At 44.9% G+C, this 17,449-nt stretch overlaps 1 protein-coding gene across 13 annotated transcripts in view; it reads right to left on the reverse strand.

Annotated features, from left to right (window-relative positions):
- CCDC88A (coiled-coil domain containing 88A) overlaps nt 1–17,449 on the reverse strand; it is a 66,151-nt gene that overhangs the window by 26,998 nt on the left and 21,704 nt on the right. For all 13 annotated transcript variants that reach the window (XM_027901658.1, XM_027901662.1, XM_027901661.1 and 10 more), the window contains exons 5-14: nt 13,813–13,871; nt 13,157–13,240; nt 12,435–12,575; nt 11,546–11,715; nt 8,424–8,505; nt 7,708–7,866; nt 6,259–6,405; nt 5,613–5,757; nt 4,795–4,979; nt 3,161–3,298 (exon numbers count right to left, since the gene is read on the reverse strand). In XM_027901658.1, coding sequence (XP_027757459.1) covers nt 3,161–3,298; nt 4,795–4,979; nt 5,613–5,757; nt 6,259–6,405; nt 7,708–7,866; nt 8,424–8,505; nt 11,546–11,715; nt 12,435–12,575; nt 13,157–13,240; nt 13,813–13,871 — 1,310 coding nt within the window. The remainder of the gene's footprint in view (nt 1–3,160; nt 3,299–4,794; nt 4,980–5,612; nt 5,758–6,258; nt 6,406–7,707; nt 7,867–8,423; nt 8,506–11,545; nt 11,716–12,434; nt 12,576–13,156; nt 13,241–13,812; nt 13,872–17,449) is intronic.

The following is a 17,449-nucleotide window of genomic DNA, read 5'->3' on the forward strand; positions in this document are numbered from 1 at the left end:
GCAGAATTGAATTTTTCATTTGTGGATGACTTGGATTTAAATTATTTTTCTTAACCTCTGTGATTCCCAGCGATGTGTGAGCACAAAGAACTGGAGTCAAGCTCTAAACCGAACCTGAGATGGAGGGAGGTGTGGGAGCCACCAAAGTGGCTTTATTTCCTTAGGGAAAAGCAGAGGTGACGTGTGGGATAGGAGGGAATCCTCACCACACTCAGCAACTGTTTGAGAAGAAACACTGATTTTTGACTTACAAAGAACCCCTGGACACACAGTTCCAAAACAGCTTCTGAGAAAGTAAATCATATTTCAATTAGGAAACCTATTCCTGGATGTGCCTCAAGGATAAAGGCAGAACTTACATCTTAATTTTTAGTATTTATGGAGTGGTTCAGATGCTCCAAATAATCTGGAATGATTTGGGCACGTAACAACAGACAGCAAAATGCAGAAATTTTTAAGCAGAAATAGCCCCACTGAAATGTCAGTCCTACCCTGACATGTGTAAAACCACCTGTGTACCTTTAAAGGAAAGGAAAGCTTTGATGTCAAGCTTCTTTTTTTTCCTTTCTTTCTGTCTTCTTCCTTTTCTAAGTCTGGAATTTCATTTACTGATTAAACCAGGCCTTTAAAAACCCTTCAGCATTTTCAAAATACAATATTCTGTATTTCAGAACACTGTGCTTTGAAACTGCACTTAAAAATGGCAACGCCATCAGGGGGTGTAAGTGGAATTTATGAAAGGTAACTACATAAAAAGATACATATGAAAAAGAAAAGGTAACTATGGTTCTAATTCTGAAGGACTCGATGAAAATACAGGATTCCCAGAAGTCATGTCTCTCACCAGGGCCCAGAAAAGCCCTTTGGCTGCACAAATCTGCATTTCCAGTCCCCTCCTGGAAAACCTTGCCTGGGAAATTTCCCCTGCCTGGGCAAAGCCCCAGAAGGAGACCAGCAGAGCACAAAGCCGAGGCAAAGCTCTGAATTCCACACTCACTTGACGCTCGGAGTTTTCTTTAAGTGCTTCCAGTGTCTTTTCAAGCTGGGCTTTCTCTTTCATCAGATCTTTACTCAGGTTTTGACTGTTCTGGAGACTTTGCTTCTCTTGGCTCATTTCGTTCTCCAGCTCTTCCAGCTGGGAAAAGAGAGACACGTTTTGGTTTTTTTTTTTAAATGCTCTTAAAAAAAATGACACTTGTGTTACTCTTAGCTTGAAGGCACCCTCACAGGAATCGATATATAAAACACAGAAAAGAACACATAAAGTGGAATTTTCTCATCTTTAATTAGAACAACTAATTTCTTCTGGGAATACATTTACTTCTGCCAGAATTTTCTCCCTGGCTCAGCAGACTGTATCTATAAAGTACTTTTGCACATGTAAAAAAAAAAAGGTCAGGTTTTCTTAGGCTCTGGATATTTCCCCAAGTATCTTTTTTTTTTCCCCTCTTAAAATTCCATTTTACTGAGATTTATACTGCTCCTCCAAGCGCCTCTTAACTTATAAAGGTTGAATGCTGTTTGATCTGACTTAACCGTTTCAAGAGATAATTACGATGATTCCTTGGGAATTCCACGTTAGGTTGGTTTTGTCAATTGGTTCCAACTCAGTGTCACCAGACAGCACAGCTATTTAAAATTTAAAACACCCAAGCATGATTTTTTCTTTTTTTTCCCTTTCTTTTGGTCCCATTTAAGCCATAATAAGTTAATTAGCAGCAACACACACTTTTAAACAATCATCTGCTGGGAGATCTGCCCACGGTGTCAGGTCCACTGTCCACGTAACCCTGCAGAGGGGAATGTTTAGGAGCGAATCACCTGGATGAGACAGTAATTGCTGCTAAATATGAGAAACAGATTGAGAAATTCCACAGTAGGCTGGAATTGGTTCCTCCATAAAGCAATTTGTTGACCTGAATCCCATCTGTGCTTCTCACACCTCTTCCTTCCTTTGGTACCTCCCCGTGCCCCTGGGGCACTGCACAGCAACTCCCAGCAGAAAACTCAGGGAATTAGGGAATACAGGAGGGATTTCTTTCAATTCTCCCTTTTTTATCTTTTTTTTTTTTTTTTTTTTTTTTTTNTAACACACAACATAAACCCCAAACTTAAACTTGGGTTTGATTTGTGCTTTTTTTATCTGTGTCTCAGCAGAATTGAATTTTTCATTTGTGGATGACTTGGATTTAAATTATTTTTCTTAACCTCTGTGATTCCCAGCGATGTGTGAGCACAAAGAACTGGAGTCAAGCTCTAAACCGAACCTGAGATGGAGGGAGGTGTGGGAGCCACCAAAGTGGCTTTATTTCCTTAGGGAAAAGCAGAGGTGACGTGTGGGACAGGAGGGAATCCTCACCACACTCAGCAACTGTTTGAGAAGAAACGAAAAGTTACACTGATTTTTGACTTACAAAGAACCCCTGGACACACAGTTCCAAAACAGCTTCTGAGAAAGTAAATCATATTTCAATTAGGAAACCTATTCCTGGATCCGCCTCAAGGATAAAGGCAGAACTTACATCTTGATTTTTAGTATTTATGGAGTGGTTCAGATGCTCCAAATAATCTGGAATGATTTGGGCACGTAACAACAGGCAGCAAAATGCAGAAATTTTTAAGCAGAAATAGCCCCACTGAAATGTCAGTCCTACCCTGACATGTGTAAAACCACCTGTGTACCTTTAAAGGAAAGGAAAGCTTCGATGCCAAGCTTCTTTTTTTTCCTTTCTTTCTGTCTTCTTCCTTTTCTAAGTCTGGAATTTCATTTACTGATTAAACCAGGCCTTTAAAAACCCTTCAGCATTTTCAAAATACAATATTCTGTATTTCAGAGCACTGTGCTTTGAAACTGCACTTAAAAATGGCAACGCCATCAGGGGGTGTAAGTGGAATTTATGAAAGGTAACTACATAAAAAGATACATATGAAAAAGAAAAGGTAACTATGGTTCTAATTCTGAAGGACTCGATGAAAATACAGGATTCCCAGAAGTCATGTCTCTCACCAGGGCTCAGAAAAGCCCTTTGGCTGCACAAATCTGCACTTCCAGTCCCCTCCTGGAAAACCTTGCCTGGGAAATTTCCCCTGCCTGGGCAAAGCCCCAGAAGGAGACCAGCAGAGCACAAAGCCGAGGCAAAGCTCTGAATTCCACACTCACTTGACGCTCGGAGTTTTCTTTAAGTGCTTCCAGTGTCTTTTCAAGCTGGGCTTTCTCTTTCATCAGATCTTTACTCAGGTTTTGACTGTTCTGGAGACTTTGTTTCTCTTGGCTCATTTCGTTCTCCAGCTCTTCCAGCTGGGAAAAGAGAGACACGTTTTGGTTTTTTTTTTAAATGCTCTTAAAAAAAAATGACACTTGTGTTACTCTTAGCTTGAAGGCACCCTCACAGGAATCGATATATAAAACACAGAAAAGAACACATAAAGTGGAATTTTCTCATCTTTAATTAGAACAACTAATTTCTTCTGGGAATACATTTACTTCTGCCAGAATTTTCTCCCTGGCTCAGCAGACTGTATCTATAAAGCAATTTTGCACATGTGAAAAAAAAAAGGTCAGGTTTTCTTAGGCTCTGGATATTTCCCCAAGTATCTTTTTTTTTTCCCCTCTTAAAATTCCATTTTACTGAGATTTATACTGCTCCTCCAAGCGCCTCTTAACTTATAAAGGTTGAATGCTGTTTGATCTGACTTAACCGTTTCAAGAGATAATTACGATGATTCCTTGGGAATTCCACATTGAGATGGTTTTGTCAATTGGTTCCAACTCAGTGTCACCAGATAGCACAGCTATTTAAAATTTAAAACACCCAAGCATGATTTTTTTTTTTTTCCTTTCTTTTGGTCCCATTTAAGCCATAATAAGTTAATTAGCAGCAACACACACTTTTAAACAATCATCTGCTGGGAGATCTGCACCCGGTGTCAGGTCCACTGTCCACGTAACTCAGACCCTGCAGAGGGGAATGCTTAGGAGCGAATCACCTGGATGAGGCAGTAATTGTTGCTAAATATGAGAAACAGATTGAGAAATTCCACAGTAGGCTGGAATTGGTTCCTCCATAGAGCAATTCGTTGACCTGAATCCCATCTGTGCTTCTCACACCTCTTCCTTCCTTTGGTACCTCCCCGTGCCCCTGGGGCACTGCACAGCAACTCCCAGCAGAAAACTCAGGGAATTAGGGAATCCAGGAGGGATTTCTTTCAATTCTCCCTTTTTTATCTTTTTTTTTTTTTTTTTTTAATTATCTCTTACCCACCCTAAGAATAGTCTTTCACTTGGAACAGCTGCTGAAGGAAAAGCTATTTCAGGAACTTCAGACATTTCATTCCACTGTAATTAGTCAGGGTTTTTTCCCCAAATTTTTTATTTTCTATAAATACCACTGCCTGAATTAGTCTCTCTGATATATATAATTTGAGCAGTAAAACACTGTAGATCAGCACAGGCTAATCTGACAAATTCCTCTCTTCACCTGCTTATCAATTCCTTGACCCACCTTCCTGCTTTCTCAGCCAAGAATGAGGGCACGGGACCAACTTTCCACATGCACTTTCTCCTGCTTAACACTTACAAAAATTCCCGTTCCCAAGTACCCTAAAACACTCTCATTACTCATTACAGCCCAAATATATTAATATTTTTCCCTCAGTGGTGTGATTTCATTTTTTACCATAACGCCATTTAGACCCCCGTAGTACTTGACCCAAAATAACAGCGCTTGAGAAAATCACCCTTTGGAGAGAAAATGGCACCCAACGCCGTGCAAGCTCACACAACAACCCCCTCACCTTTTTGCTGAGTCTTTGGTTTTCCTTCTCCATCTTGAGGATCCTGGAGCTGCTGCCTTCCACAGAGCCCACGGCACTTTGCAGTTCTTCCACTGTCTTCAGCAAACTTTGGTTTTCCATCTCCAGCTTCAGCAACCTGCTCGAGGTCAGCTCGTTCACCTCGTGGCCCAGTGATTTCTGTGGCACTGCAGCAGAAAAGCACCATTATTGTAAAAAAAAAAATAAAAAATAAAAGGGATTTTTAACTGGAGTTCGTGTGACTCTGCATTTTCAGACTTAGGGGATTGAGCAGCCTCTGAAGGCCCTCCGAGGCCTTCTTGGATTAATGAGCCAGCAGATAATACTGCAGATGCATCAAAGGAAACGTTCTGCTCTCCCAGTGTTCCTAATCCCAGCAGAGATTTGTTTCCCACAACTCAGGGGGTGCCTCTAAACTGCCACAAATGCTCTCCACGGGATCCAGTGTATTACCAAGTACATTACACTGGGATAATCCACAGCTATCCCTGCAAACAACTTCTTCTTAACTCTGAGGAGAGCGAAGCCAGAGCAGTCCTGATCTGCTCTGAATGGCAGGCCAAAGTAAGTTCAAGGTGTTGGTGGGGCTTACAGCCCCAGTTAACTGAACAGGAGTGACGAGAACAGACCTCTCATGGAGGCTGTATCTCCAAGGATGCCTGGGAATGAGCACCCCCCTCCAGAGGACAACACACCCTGCCCTTCAGAAACAAGGACCTTTCACTTCCTAGTGCTGTGCAGCCTCTGAGGTGTCAATTGTCCTATTTGGTGGCTTTGCAGGGTTAACTGTTCCGTTTTACCTTCAGAGAGCTCCGTAGTCCTGTTGATCTGCTCCAGCTCCCAGCCAAGGTGCAAAGATTCATCCATGCTTTGCTTCTGAGCCATTTCTAGGGTCATGTTCTCCTCCATCAGCTCCTCGATCTTCTTCCTGTCCATGTCGCGCTCCTGGAAAATGATTGCCCGTGTCAGAAAAGCCCCCGTGTGTGCCCAGGGCTTTGTTCTCTGCTGTGTCACAGACAAGGGTAAACTGCATTTTAGGACTGGCTGATCAGATTTCCTCCCCCCCAGGTGAGATGGGGGAAAAAAAAAAAAAAAGGCAAAAGTAGGGAGAATTTTGGAGCGAAGAGCAACAAGCAGTAAAGCAGAATGTGCAGAGAGGGACCTGTTCTCCTCATACCCTACAGCAATGAGCAATGGTTCTTCACCTTTTCCAAATCCACTTCTTTCCAAAGAGCAGGACAGGGGGTTTCCAGGATAAACACAGCATTTAAGTGACAACAGACTGCCTTCACATCCAAAAGGTTGATCCTATTGCTCTCACTAACGTGTCAGGAAACCAAGAGGCACCTTCCTTCTCTGCCCCACTGTTTTGGAGGTTCTTTTACTAAAAATGGGCACGAAATTCGGTGTGCATCAATTGTCTTGTCCCCCTGCCCTGCCACTTACCATCTCCATGTCGTGCAATTTAGCTTTTAATTGCAGATTCTCCTTCTCTAACTCGTGCAGTTTGTCTGAACGGGCTCGGGTCCCCTCCAGCTGATCTTCCAACATTGTCTTTGTTTCCAGCAGCACTTGATTGTCCTCCTTTAACTCCTGCAAGAATTAAGCAATCAAAAAAAAAATCTCAAATCAAAAGCATTTCCTTGTCCACACAAACTTCACCACCAGTTTTAGAAACCTAATGCCAGAGAGATTCCTTTGGAAGCTGGAACAGACTTTTTATAAAACAACACATCTGGGGCAAGTTCACACAAACCGTAAATTTATGACAACAAAATTTCACATAAAGGAGATTAAACGGTCCCTAAACCACGAGGAGTAAACTAAGGTGCTGATAATTATAACCAAACATGAATATCTCTGTGATTTGAGCCGTGACCTGGAAGATGTCCTGCAGGTACAGCCCATAATTAGGTTAATAGGCCACTGGGCCCAAAGTCAGGCCACGGTGCTGCAAATGTATCCACATCCTTAAAATACAACCAGCCATTCCCAAAGGTCCTGAACAGCTTTAATTTCTGCACACAGAGGATTTCTCTTAATGGCATCTGGTGACAATAACGTGTAGAAATATATAATTGGCGATTCCACTCGTGATACAAAGACAAAACTTCACAAAATTTCAGCACAGTCAGCTGCAAAATCTGAGAAAAGATCAGTAAAACATAAATATTTATCCATCACACTCCTCCCCATACAAATATTAACTCATAATTATTATTATTATGAAGCAAACCCAACTAATTGACAGCTGCCTCTATTGAAAAATCAGATAGTTTACAAGCTTGAAACACATCCACAAATTTTAGGGTTTTTAGTAGTTTAAGCAATCTATGAAAATGAAATTCCCCCTGGTTTCAAATCCTGTACACTAATCCCTTTTCCTCTACCAATTCTTTTATCACATGGCACTTGCCCAGTGAACTTGGCATTTCCAGACAGAATGGTGGGCTGATGAAATCCTGCACATTGATTTGTTTCCTGAGTTATTAATTCATGGAACTGTCAGTCTGCCTCACCTGCTGCCAGCACATCTTTTTTTTAGGGTGTTTTATGCAGGGAATACCACTGTGCTGGACCCATTTACGTGAACAGCCACCATTTCCTCAACACCTGACTTGGAGAAGTGTCTTCCCTTAGGACACCCACGAGAGGAGAGAGAAATGATTGTATTTACAGCATTTTTTAAATGACCCTCTCCTTGGGTTTCTCAGTATACCCCACACTAGCTGTGGTGAATGCTGCTGAACGTTCCTCCCTCAAGAGCGGGATTTGTCCCAACAGCCCGGCTATCACATCCCACAGCCAGGTGCCGGAACACCATTTTCACACCCCAACACTGAAGTTACTCAAATAACTTGCTGTGTGGGGGTTATTCCCACCCCCTGGCCGTACCTCCACTCGGGCTTTGTAGAACTCGATGTCGTGGAGCCTCTCCTTGTAGCGGCCGAGCTCGCTCTCCAGCTTGTCCACGCGGATCGCCTTCTCCCGCAGCGCGTCCAGCTCGTCCCGGTACACCCTGGCCGAGCGCGCGTCCGACAGCAGGGCCATGTTCTGGGAGCAGGGACACAAACACAGCCGCTGCAGCCACCAGCAGGACACGCTCAGCACACACACCAGGCACTGCAGAGCAGCAGCAGCGGCTCATCTCGGCACAGGGACAGCACAAACGGAGCTCGGGATGCTCCACCCGCAGCAGGAACTGCCCAGCGCTCCCGGGAATTTTATACACTCACATCCCACGAGTAAACTAAACACGTGTTTGCCCCCACTGCCAACAACACACAGGCTCGAGGCATAAAACTAAACCAGACAAAACTGATCTCCAGAATACACACTCAGAGGATAGGCTGGTGGCAGACTCTGGAGCGCGGTTTTTGCAGAGATTAAAAAAAAAAGAAAAATCAGAGAAGAAATACTAAGCTATTTTTTTTTTTCAGCATAGTATACCAACTAAAGGAATAAATTACGCCAGATCGTGTTCAGAGTGCAAAATCAAACGAATAATACTGATGGAATTATTAATTATTTATTAATGCCAAAAAAGGGGGAATTGCTCTGGTGGAGGCAACACCTTTTTTGCCCCCCCTTTTTTTTTTTTTCAAACATACCTCTTGCTGAAGTCTCTTCAGTTCAGCTTCCATCTGTTCAAGTTCTTGTTTACAGTCGAGCAGCTGCTCAGTCTTTTCCTCCCTTGAAAGAGAGAACACAAACCAGTTAATTCAACCACAAAACCTGCTAATGATCATCTCCTCTGAGAACCAAATGCTGGTTCGTGACACTTCCACCTTCTAATCCACCATCTCAGGGACATCATGCCCCTCAGGTTTTAGTCTTTAGCTCATCTTGTGAATTTGCTCAGACTTTTCACAGTCCTTCAAGTTGTTCACCAAGATTTCCTGCTTGTGCAGGGTAGAAAACAGAGTGTAATAAGGGAATTTTTGTAAAAAATCCCCAAAGAATACACATGAATACACACCAGGAGATTCACATCCAAAAGGAAACTCAGAATTATTTCCAAATATACCCTGGAAAGGTCTAAATATTTTCCAGTGACCACTGATGCATCCTGTCACAGGCCACGTAAAACCAGCTTTAAAAGCACTTCTATACTTTAGTTCTGTAATTTTTCTTTTCCTTACAGAAGAGAAATAAGATTTGCAGGTGCCTCTACTCAGCTGAGTAAGACTGTGCTTAATAACCTCAAGGATTTCACGAAACACATAATGAAGTTTAGTTTTACGGAAACAAGTGTCTTAAGCTGCTCAAATCTGTGATAAATCCAATTTGTCAGAGGACATCACAATTCTTACAGGACTCCTCCTTGAATTCCAGCTGACACGTACTTCTCAATCCTTCCAAAATGAGTTTGTCAGGCCATGAGTAAGGGCAAGGGAAATGATTAACTGTCTCAAACGATGCTCAATATTCAGCTGCACCTCAGAACGCACAGAATCTGCTGCCCCATCCTACACTGTATAACCTTACAGGATATAGTGCAGATTGAAATTCATTCTGGAATGAATGGAAGAGTTACAGAAGTGGGCAAGGGGGAAACCAGAGAATTGAATGGACTGAAACGTACGATGCAATCTGAAAGCCAAACCACACTAATAAAAAATAGATGTGTTTTAAAGCAAACCAGAGCAGTTGCTGTCAGGACCGAGCCAGTTGCCCCCCGAGTGAGGTTTTTGCAAGCAGCCATTGTTTGGGAAAGGTCAGTGAGCTCCAAACTCAGCTGAGTGCAGCATCCCTGCCCACAAACACGAGTGTCCTGCGTTCCTGGGGCTCCTCCAGGACCATTCCCACCGCTGTCGCCGTCCCACACGGCACACCAGGGGTGCCATTCCCAGCTCCAGGGTTCCTGTGCTCCCTGCTTTGCATCCAAGGGAGAGCCAATCTTTGCAGGCCGTCTCAGGTGACGTTCCAGCAGCCTGGGTGTACGTTAAACCAGGTATGGAGGGGCAGTGCCAAAGCCAGATTAGAAGGAAACGTTAAGCTGAATATTTGCGACTCTGGAATTCACGGGATTTCACATCAAATCAAATAGATGCAGCATTTACCAGGGAATGCTGCAGCCAGAAGTTAATGTGGCCAAGTCTGGTGTTTTAAAGACGCTGCTGCACGCAAAGGAAATTTATTTAGGGACTGAATTCAAATCAGAGTGTAAAATGTGAACTGTTCTGAGCCATCAGCGCTGCCCTAATTGCATCCTTCAGCTCCACGCTGGAGAGGATTGGACTAAATTATACAGAAGATCCCAGTGTTCACTGTTTAGGCTATCTATTAACTGTCAATCAAACTAATAACAGCAATTTTTTCACTAATTTTCTTGGTGCAGCTGTTTATAGAATATCCTGGGCGGGCTCATTTCAGCAGACACACAATAATACAGACATCAGGGAAAAAGAGCCCCCTCTTTTGTCCTCTGTGCCTCGGGAACACCACGACGTGGTGGGGGAAGGGGATCCGGGGAGTCAATCAACAAGATACTTAATCCAGCCAGCTAGAAATGATCTGATCAACAAACTCTGACACCAGCAGGGCAGCACACTGGCAACTGGGACCTGTGCACCTTCAGCTGGTAATTTAATTTACCTGTCTCCTCTCTCTGCTGGATTTAAAAAAAAATAATCTTTAAATAAAGCTGTTTCTGCACTATAGCAAGTGACTGCACATGCTGAACCTCTTCAGGTTGGACAGCTGTATTCTTAATGCACAACACACACTTCACTCTGCTGAAACAACAGATTCCCCACAGGTCTGTTATTGTTCTCCTCTTTAAACAGCTCTTCACTCTGCTCAGATTTGTTCCCAGATCTAAAGACAAAGCACCCACTGATACCTGCTGGATCAGGAGCAGCCTGCAGGAGAAAACAAGTGTTGTGCAGACAAGAAACCTTTTACACAGAAAGAAATGAAGAGATGGGGGACAGGAAGCTACTCCAACGGAGATTTTTGTGCTGTCTGCAACAAATGTAAACACTTCACGAACCGTGAATGAACCCAAGGTGTGTTTCCAACACAAAGCAGGTCCCAATCACCCTGCTGAGCAGGAACCACTCCTGCACCATCTCCTCTTAAAAAGGGTGCTTTTGCCACTGATCCCTAAAGGGTCAGCACACAGCTCTTGCTTCCAGTCCCCACCTGCCTGCCCTGTGTAATTGCTGTCGAGTGTGCCACCCCGTAGCTGCCCCAACTGCGAAGATACTCTCTCAGGGACACAGCTGAGCACACAAATACTGCAACTGCAGTCAGGCACTCATTAGTGATAATGAACAACAGAGGAGGCACAAAGAACTTGCCTCTGAAACAGCAATATTTACAAACTATGGAAAAGCAGAAGGGCTGCGTTAAATTAGCTGTGAGTATTTCTGAGAGACGAGTTCTGTGGAGCAAGGAGCCCATCCCTGCGCTGGAACTCACTCCAGACACTGCTCCAACACAGCCAGCTTTTCAGGGTGCTCTGAGCACCAGAGACACAGAGCTGGCACAGACTTCAGCGTGTTTATGGCTAAGACATCCCTGTGATCCAGAACACAAACCCAGACAAGCACAGATGAGAAGCTGTATTGGCCACGTGGGCCCACAAACCTGTTCCAACTATAAAATACTCTTCCAGACCATCCCTGTCGACCGGTGATTAACCATTGGGAAGGACGAAGGAATTTGTCCGAAGGCCACTCCCAGCGTGTGCAAAAAGGAGCCTTTTCACCCCAACACAGGTACTCACAGCTCTTGCCTGAGCCTCCTGATCTTGGCTTTGGCATCTGCCAGCTCCACCGAGAGGTGCTGCCGGCTCTCCGTGCGCTTCATGCCGGGGGAGCCGCACGGCGACTGCGCTGCCGACGCGTGGGGCAGGAAACGCAGACAGTCCCGCTCCTCAGACAGCTCGATGATGGTCTGCACAGCACAAACACAGACACAGAGGGAATACACCACTGCCTTCACACACACCCGCTCCATTCACAAACCACGCTGCAGCCGTGCAGGAACAGCAGGAAGGGTTGGAGCCCTAGAGAAGTTCAAAGCCCTGCTTGCACCCCCACACGCAGAAAGCAAAGAGCCACAGGTATTTACCAGGATCGTTTGGCTCCTTGATTTTTAACTTTCAATTTAGACATTTTTAAGTGCACAACGTTGTCAGCGCTCAGGATGGATTGGGCAGGGAAAGGCAGGAATCCCTGGGACGTGAGGATAAATGTGTGGCTCTGAAGATGCTCTCAGGAAACAGCAGCATCCCTGCCAGCTGAGTGAAGCACCAGACCCACAGGAACATCCTTATGTCCTCAGATAAATAAGGGTGTTACTCAAATACGAAGATCTTTGGCATTTTACAGCTATTCTTCCTTTGCTTTGCAAAAAAGCATCACCACACATCCTCTACCCTCCTGTCGAGGCTGTGAACTGCAGAAGTAGTTGCTATCCATCCAAAGAAACATTGGGAATAACTGTACATCGACACATCCACACTGCACTGAGGGGAAACCTGGGGCCAGCAAGATGGTTCATAGCCTGATTGTTATTCAACACATCTCTGTTCCTTCACTCTCACACGGCACAACAAACGTGCCTCACGACAATCCTGGCCTGGTGTTCCCCTCTCCAGCCCCAACCCGTACCTCGGAGTGCTCATCTCTCTCATCTATCAGTCTTTTCAAATGCAAAGCCATGTTCTTCAGGAGAGGTTCCACGTACTCCTGTGTCAACACAATGACATCCATCCACTGCAGATCAAACACGTTCTCCTGGTTGTGAGTTACCTGCGTGGGACGGAATGAGAGAGGAAAAAATGCCCTCTAGAACTTGTCAGAGTAGAAAGGAAGCACAGAGAAAATAAAGCTGCAAGCCTAGGGGTTAAATCCTCTAGACAAGGGAAGAAAATGTTAATATATTAATTTAATATGTTAAATTGTATGTAATGGAAGAGCTGCTTGGCTACCTGAAAGCAGCCCCTTGTACCTCTGGCAAAGCAAAAAGCAAAAGGTGGCTGTGACTTAATAAATATCACAAACATGGGACTGGGATTATATTTGATAAATAAATCTGCAGAGGAAAGTGTCATTAAACTTCATTTGCTGTAACTCTTAAGAATGCCTTGAAGCAACAGACTTGCTTCCTGGTACTGCTTCAACAGTGAAACCCAAAAACGTTTTTTCCCTTGATTCACAAAAAGATTTCAGGATGGAGCAAAGACTTGTTTTGCTTACTGAGACCCCTAGATATGCAAATCACACATTTGATTTACCTGCTTTTGAACAAATGCAGTTCATCTTCCTACAACGCAGTCTCACACCTCAAACAAACAAATAAATTAAAAGCACAAAACCAACCCCCAACATACCTCCTGGATGTGGGCTGCGACAGCTGCTCTGGTGTCAAAATCCAGGCCCTGGATTCTTTCAATAAACTCTTCTTTTTTCTGACACTAAAACACAAAGACACCTGTTTTATATACATTTATAGATATCAGCACAGGTATTTCCATTCCTCTTTTCTATTTCTAAGATTTAAGACTTATAAAGCTGCAACGATCCCATGAGTGAATTATTATCCCCTTGGTTTATACCAAACTACAGTGATTATAACTTTTCAACACTAATTTAATGATAAGGGAAAAGCAGGCTGAAATGGGGCAAGGAAATAATAAAAATAGCTCCTTATTCAAATGTTATGACAGCGTGTTTATTAAATACATTAAATAGATGCAGTAAGATGTATCAGCAGGGTAATTCTTCAGTACTTTACTGTTTTCTTCCTCTCTTTACAGCATCAGGTAGGTGAGCACTACTGAAGTGAATGAACTATTGGAAATTCCATGTTTTGTGCAGTAAGAGGTGCAGGGTTGTAGCCATTTTAACTGTGAGAACACTGAGATTTTGGTACCACTGGAGGAAGGGAGGTCAAAGTTTTACACCACCTCAGGCATTAAAATGGTGAGAAAAAAGATCAGTAACAGCTAAAACATTCTCATACAGATAGAAACACAATTAAACCCACCTGAACTGCACAACCAAGTAAAAGCAGGAGGAGCTTTTTGACTTCTTCAGTACCTGGCTCTAAGGAGAACACAAGAAGAAAAAATGGGAGGTGTAAAGGAGTAATTTGAGCTTCTTCCCCTACCCCTCAGAAAACATCAGGATTCCTCACTATTTCCACCTTGTTTGGAAAACAGACAGAGGAGGAAACCCCCATCTTCCCACCTTTCAGCTCAGCCCTTTCTGCCATTTCCCTGTCCATTTTCAGAGTTAAGAATCCAACATCCATAAAACAATGATTTCAAATGGACAGAAAAAACCCAACACAAATTCAGCCCCTCGAGAAGCAAAACTCCAGAGTGCCATTTTCAGAAGTGCTCTGGAGATCTAAATCAAGTTTTCAGTGGCAACCTCAGGTACCTCCAGACAGTGACACCAGTGCTTAAATTCCCTGCCACCCCCAAGCTGGGACAGTTTAGGTGACAAGTTCATTGAAACTCTTTCCCAAAGCTGCATTAGATATTCATCTGCACATCTAAAAATCAAAATGTATTTCCAAATCTGGCCTTAAGCATCTTAATCTCCCAAAGAAGCTTAAGTCAAAGAACTCTGTTTACAGATTAGTAAAAACATGTTTCTTACTTTTTTACATTCGGAATGTCCCTGTCTTGCTACTAAATATAGAAGTGCAGTCTATATCTAGAATTTAAATGCCATGAAGCAAAGCCTTCGAGGAGGGCAAAATAGCTCAGGCCTTGACTCAGCCCACTGCTTCCAGAGGGAGCTAAATTATGGGGATAATCCCAATGAACACAGAATGTTTGATTTTTGTTTTTTCAAGGGAGCTTTGCCACGTTGTGAAGAACATGAACTCAAATGGGAGGTTTTTAATCATTTATACACTGCCTGTATCCCAAAGACTCGAGCTGGGAAGCCTTTTAGGTAGGAACAGAAAAAAACATCACTGGACGTGTTTTCCCAGAAGCCACTTTGGCTGAGGAAGGGGAATTCCACCTGGCTGCCTGTCTCAATGAAGGTTAACTGGAATACTGTAACAGGAGAATCCATCCCAACAGCTCATATCCTACACATCCCAGTAAATTAATCACACTGTTTTATTTTGCAAGCAAGCCCTGAACTCCTCTTGACTCACCAGCTCCTGGCTGGCTTTGGAACACCTACCTGAATATTGTTTCCTTGTCTTTGTCCCACCTTCCCTGAAGGAACACTGCAAAGTATTGACCAGCCCCAGCCTCCCTCTGCTGCCAAACGTGCTGAATGCTTTGCTTCCTTTCCCTCCACCACGAATGCAGAAATAATCACTGTCTTCTACACCCTCCAACTTGCTGCTTCAGCTTTGTCCCTGCCCCGTGCTCACTCTTATCCCTGCCTTTCCCTCCTCCCCTGGATTGCTCCCTCAGAATCAGGGCCTTGCTTTAATCTCCCCCCTTCCCCCGTTAAGGACCCTTTGCCTCGTCATTACCTCCTCTCCCCTTTCCCCCTGTAATTTAATTTCCCATTTCCAGGCTGCAGCTCCTCTCCTCTGACTGGCTTCCTGCCAGCTATCTGAGATGTTTCCTGATGGAGTCCCCGCTGACCCGTTTGGTCAGAGCCCAAACCCAGCGTTCCACCTGCACCTTCCCGGCCACCTCCCACCCTCACCCCTCATCTGCTCCTGCAATTCCTCACCTCCTGCTGCTCATTCCCTCAGTGCACAGTGGTGAAGAGGGGAACAAGCAGGAGACACTCCTGGGAAAACTCCCAGCTCTGGCTGGAGCGGAGCAAATCCCAATGATTATCAGAGAATGGACTTGCCTTGGGGAAACCAGATTGACACTGCGGGTCTCTCCAAGGGAGTAACAGCCCTGCCCTTGCCCACCAAATATAGCTCAAAACCCAGCTGGAAATGATGACACAGCGAGCCCTGGCTTCCAAAGGGCAGAGGTTCTGGATGGAACCCTGGCTTCCAAAGGGGAAAGGCTGTGCATGGAACCCTGGCTTCCAAAGGGGACAGGCTGTGGATGGAACCCTGGCTTCCAAAGGGGAGAGGCTCTGGATGGAACCCTGGCTTCCAAAGGGCAGAGGCTGTGGATGGAACCCTGGCTTCCAAAGGGGAGAGATTCTGCATGGAACCCTGGCTTCCAAAGGGGAAAGGCTGTGCATGGAACCCTGGCTTCCAAAGGGGACAGGCTGTGCATGGAACCCTGGCTTCCAAAGGGCAGAGGCTGTGCATGGAACCCTGGCTTCCAAAGGGGAGAGGCTGTGGATGGAACCCTGGCTTCCAAAGGGCAGAGGTTCTGGATGGAACCCTGGCTTCCAAAGGGGAGAGGCTCTGGATGGAACCCTGGCTTCCAAAGGGGAGAGATTCTGCATGGAACCCTGGCTTCCAAAGGGGAGAGGCTCTGGATGGAACCCTGGCTTCCAAAGGGGAGAGGCTGTGCATGGAAGCCAAAGGACCAGGCCTATCTCCTGGTTCAGACCTTGCCCCGTGCTGGACTGGGGCAGGAACCTGGGACACCTGCAAGGATGGTGCCCAAACATGACAATCCTCTTTCAGCACGAGGGCTGCGCTACAGGGAAGGGCTGATGATCTCCCAAATCCAGCAGGTCCCCTCAGGAGAGCAGTGCACACACCAGCAGAGGTTCCAGCTGCACAACCACAAAGGCTGCACAGATTTAGCTGAGACCCCAAAACACAAAGACACCTCCTTATTAATGACTAAAGCACAGATTTTTCTATGGATGCAACTAAATACAATATTATCTCTGGGAGGGTTTATAGTGCATTTTTAACAATATTTCATCTTACACTACACAATAGAGACACTTTGTCTCAGTGTCTTGGAGAGAATAATAAACATCACTAAAAAATTCTACCACCTGGGGTTTTTTTAACTCTGCTTTTTCCATTAAATCCATGGAGTCTTTCAAAAAAACCTTTAAGAAAGCCTGGAATCAAAATAGAAAAGCATTGTCTTGGAAAAGAAGAGAGCACATTGACACTTCTTGTGCATATGACAGCAGCTACACACAGAGAAAGAAACTCAAAAGGCTGTGACCTCAGCAGCAAAAGCAGCAATACCCAAAAGCAGCGAGTCAAAAAGAATTAAAAAGCGAGATACCTACACCAATGGCACGTGTGCAGATGGGATGGGGGAAACAGCAAGGTTATGAACCTCGGGATTGCAAAGTGAGGGAACACAGATGGCTCTTCTGGCTCATGAGGAAGCCCTGGTGTCACAGACACGGAAGCATGGATAGGAGACATCCCAAAAACACGAAACAAGCCAGGGGAAGCTGCACAGCCTGCTAGAGGAGCTCCTAACCTCTCTGCTGAGGTGTCAGAACATCAGGAGAGCCTGGGACACACTAGACCCAAGCAAATAAACTCTGCCCCATCCAGAGTGGCTCCGTGCAGGCCAGGTGTGTCTGCTCCGTGCTTCTGGAATTGAGAGCAGGGTGCAGAGATTCCCCAGAGGCCGTGGACAGGCAGCTGGCTCCACACAGGCCAATTGTCCTGCGCTGAAAAGGGCAACTCTCAGAGCTGGAAGCAGAGAAGGTGGGAGCATGGAGAAGACAGTGTCAGTTCAGGGGAGAAAGCAAGAAGGTCAGAGCAATAACTGTCAGGTAAGGATGCAAGAGAAGCAGGGGGTTTGGGG

Source organism: Empidonax traillii, unplaced genomic scaffold, assembly GCF_003031625.1.
Source record: "Empidonax traillii isolate 1590-97213 ecotype Southwest subspecies unplaced genomic scaffold, ASM303162v1 scaffold804:size347002, whole genome shotgun sequence".
Classification (NCBI taxonomy): domain Eukaryota; kingdom Metazoa; phylum Chordata; class Aves; order Passeriformes; family Tyrannidae; genus Empidonax; species Empidonax traillii.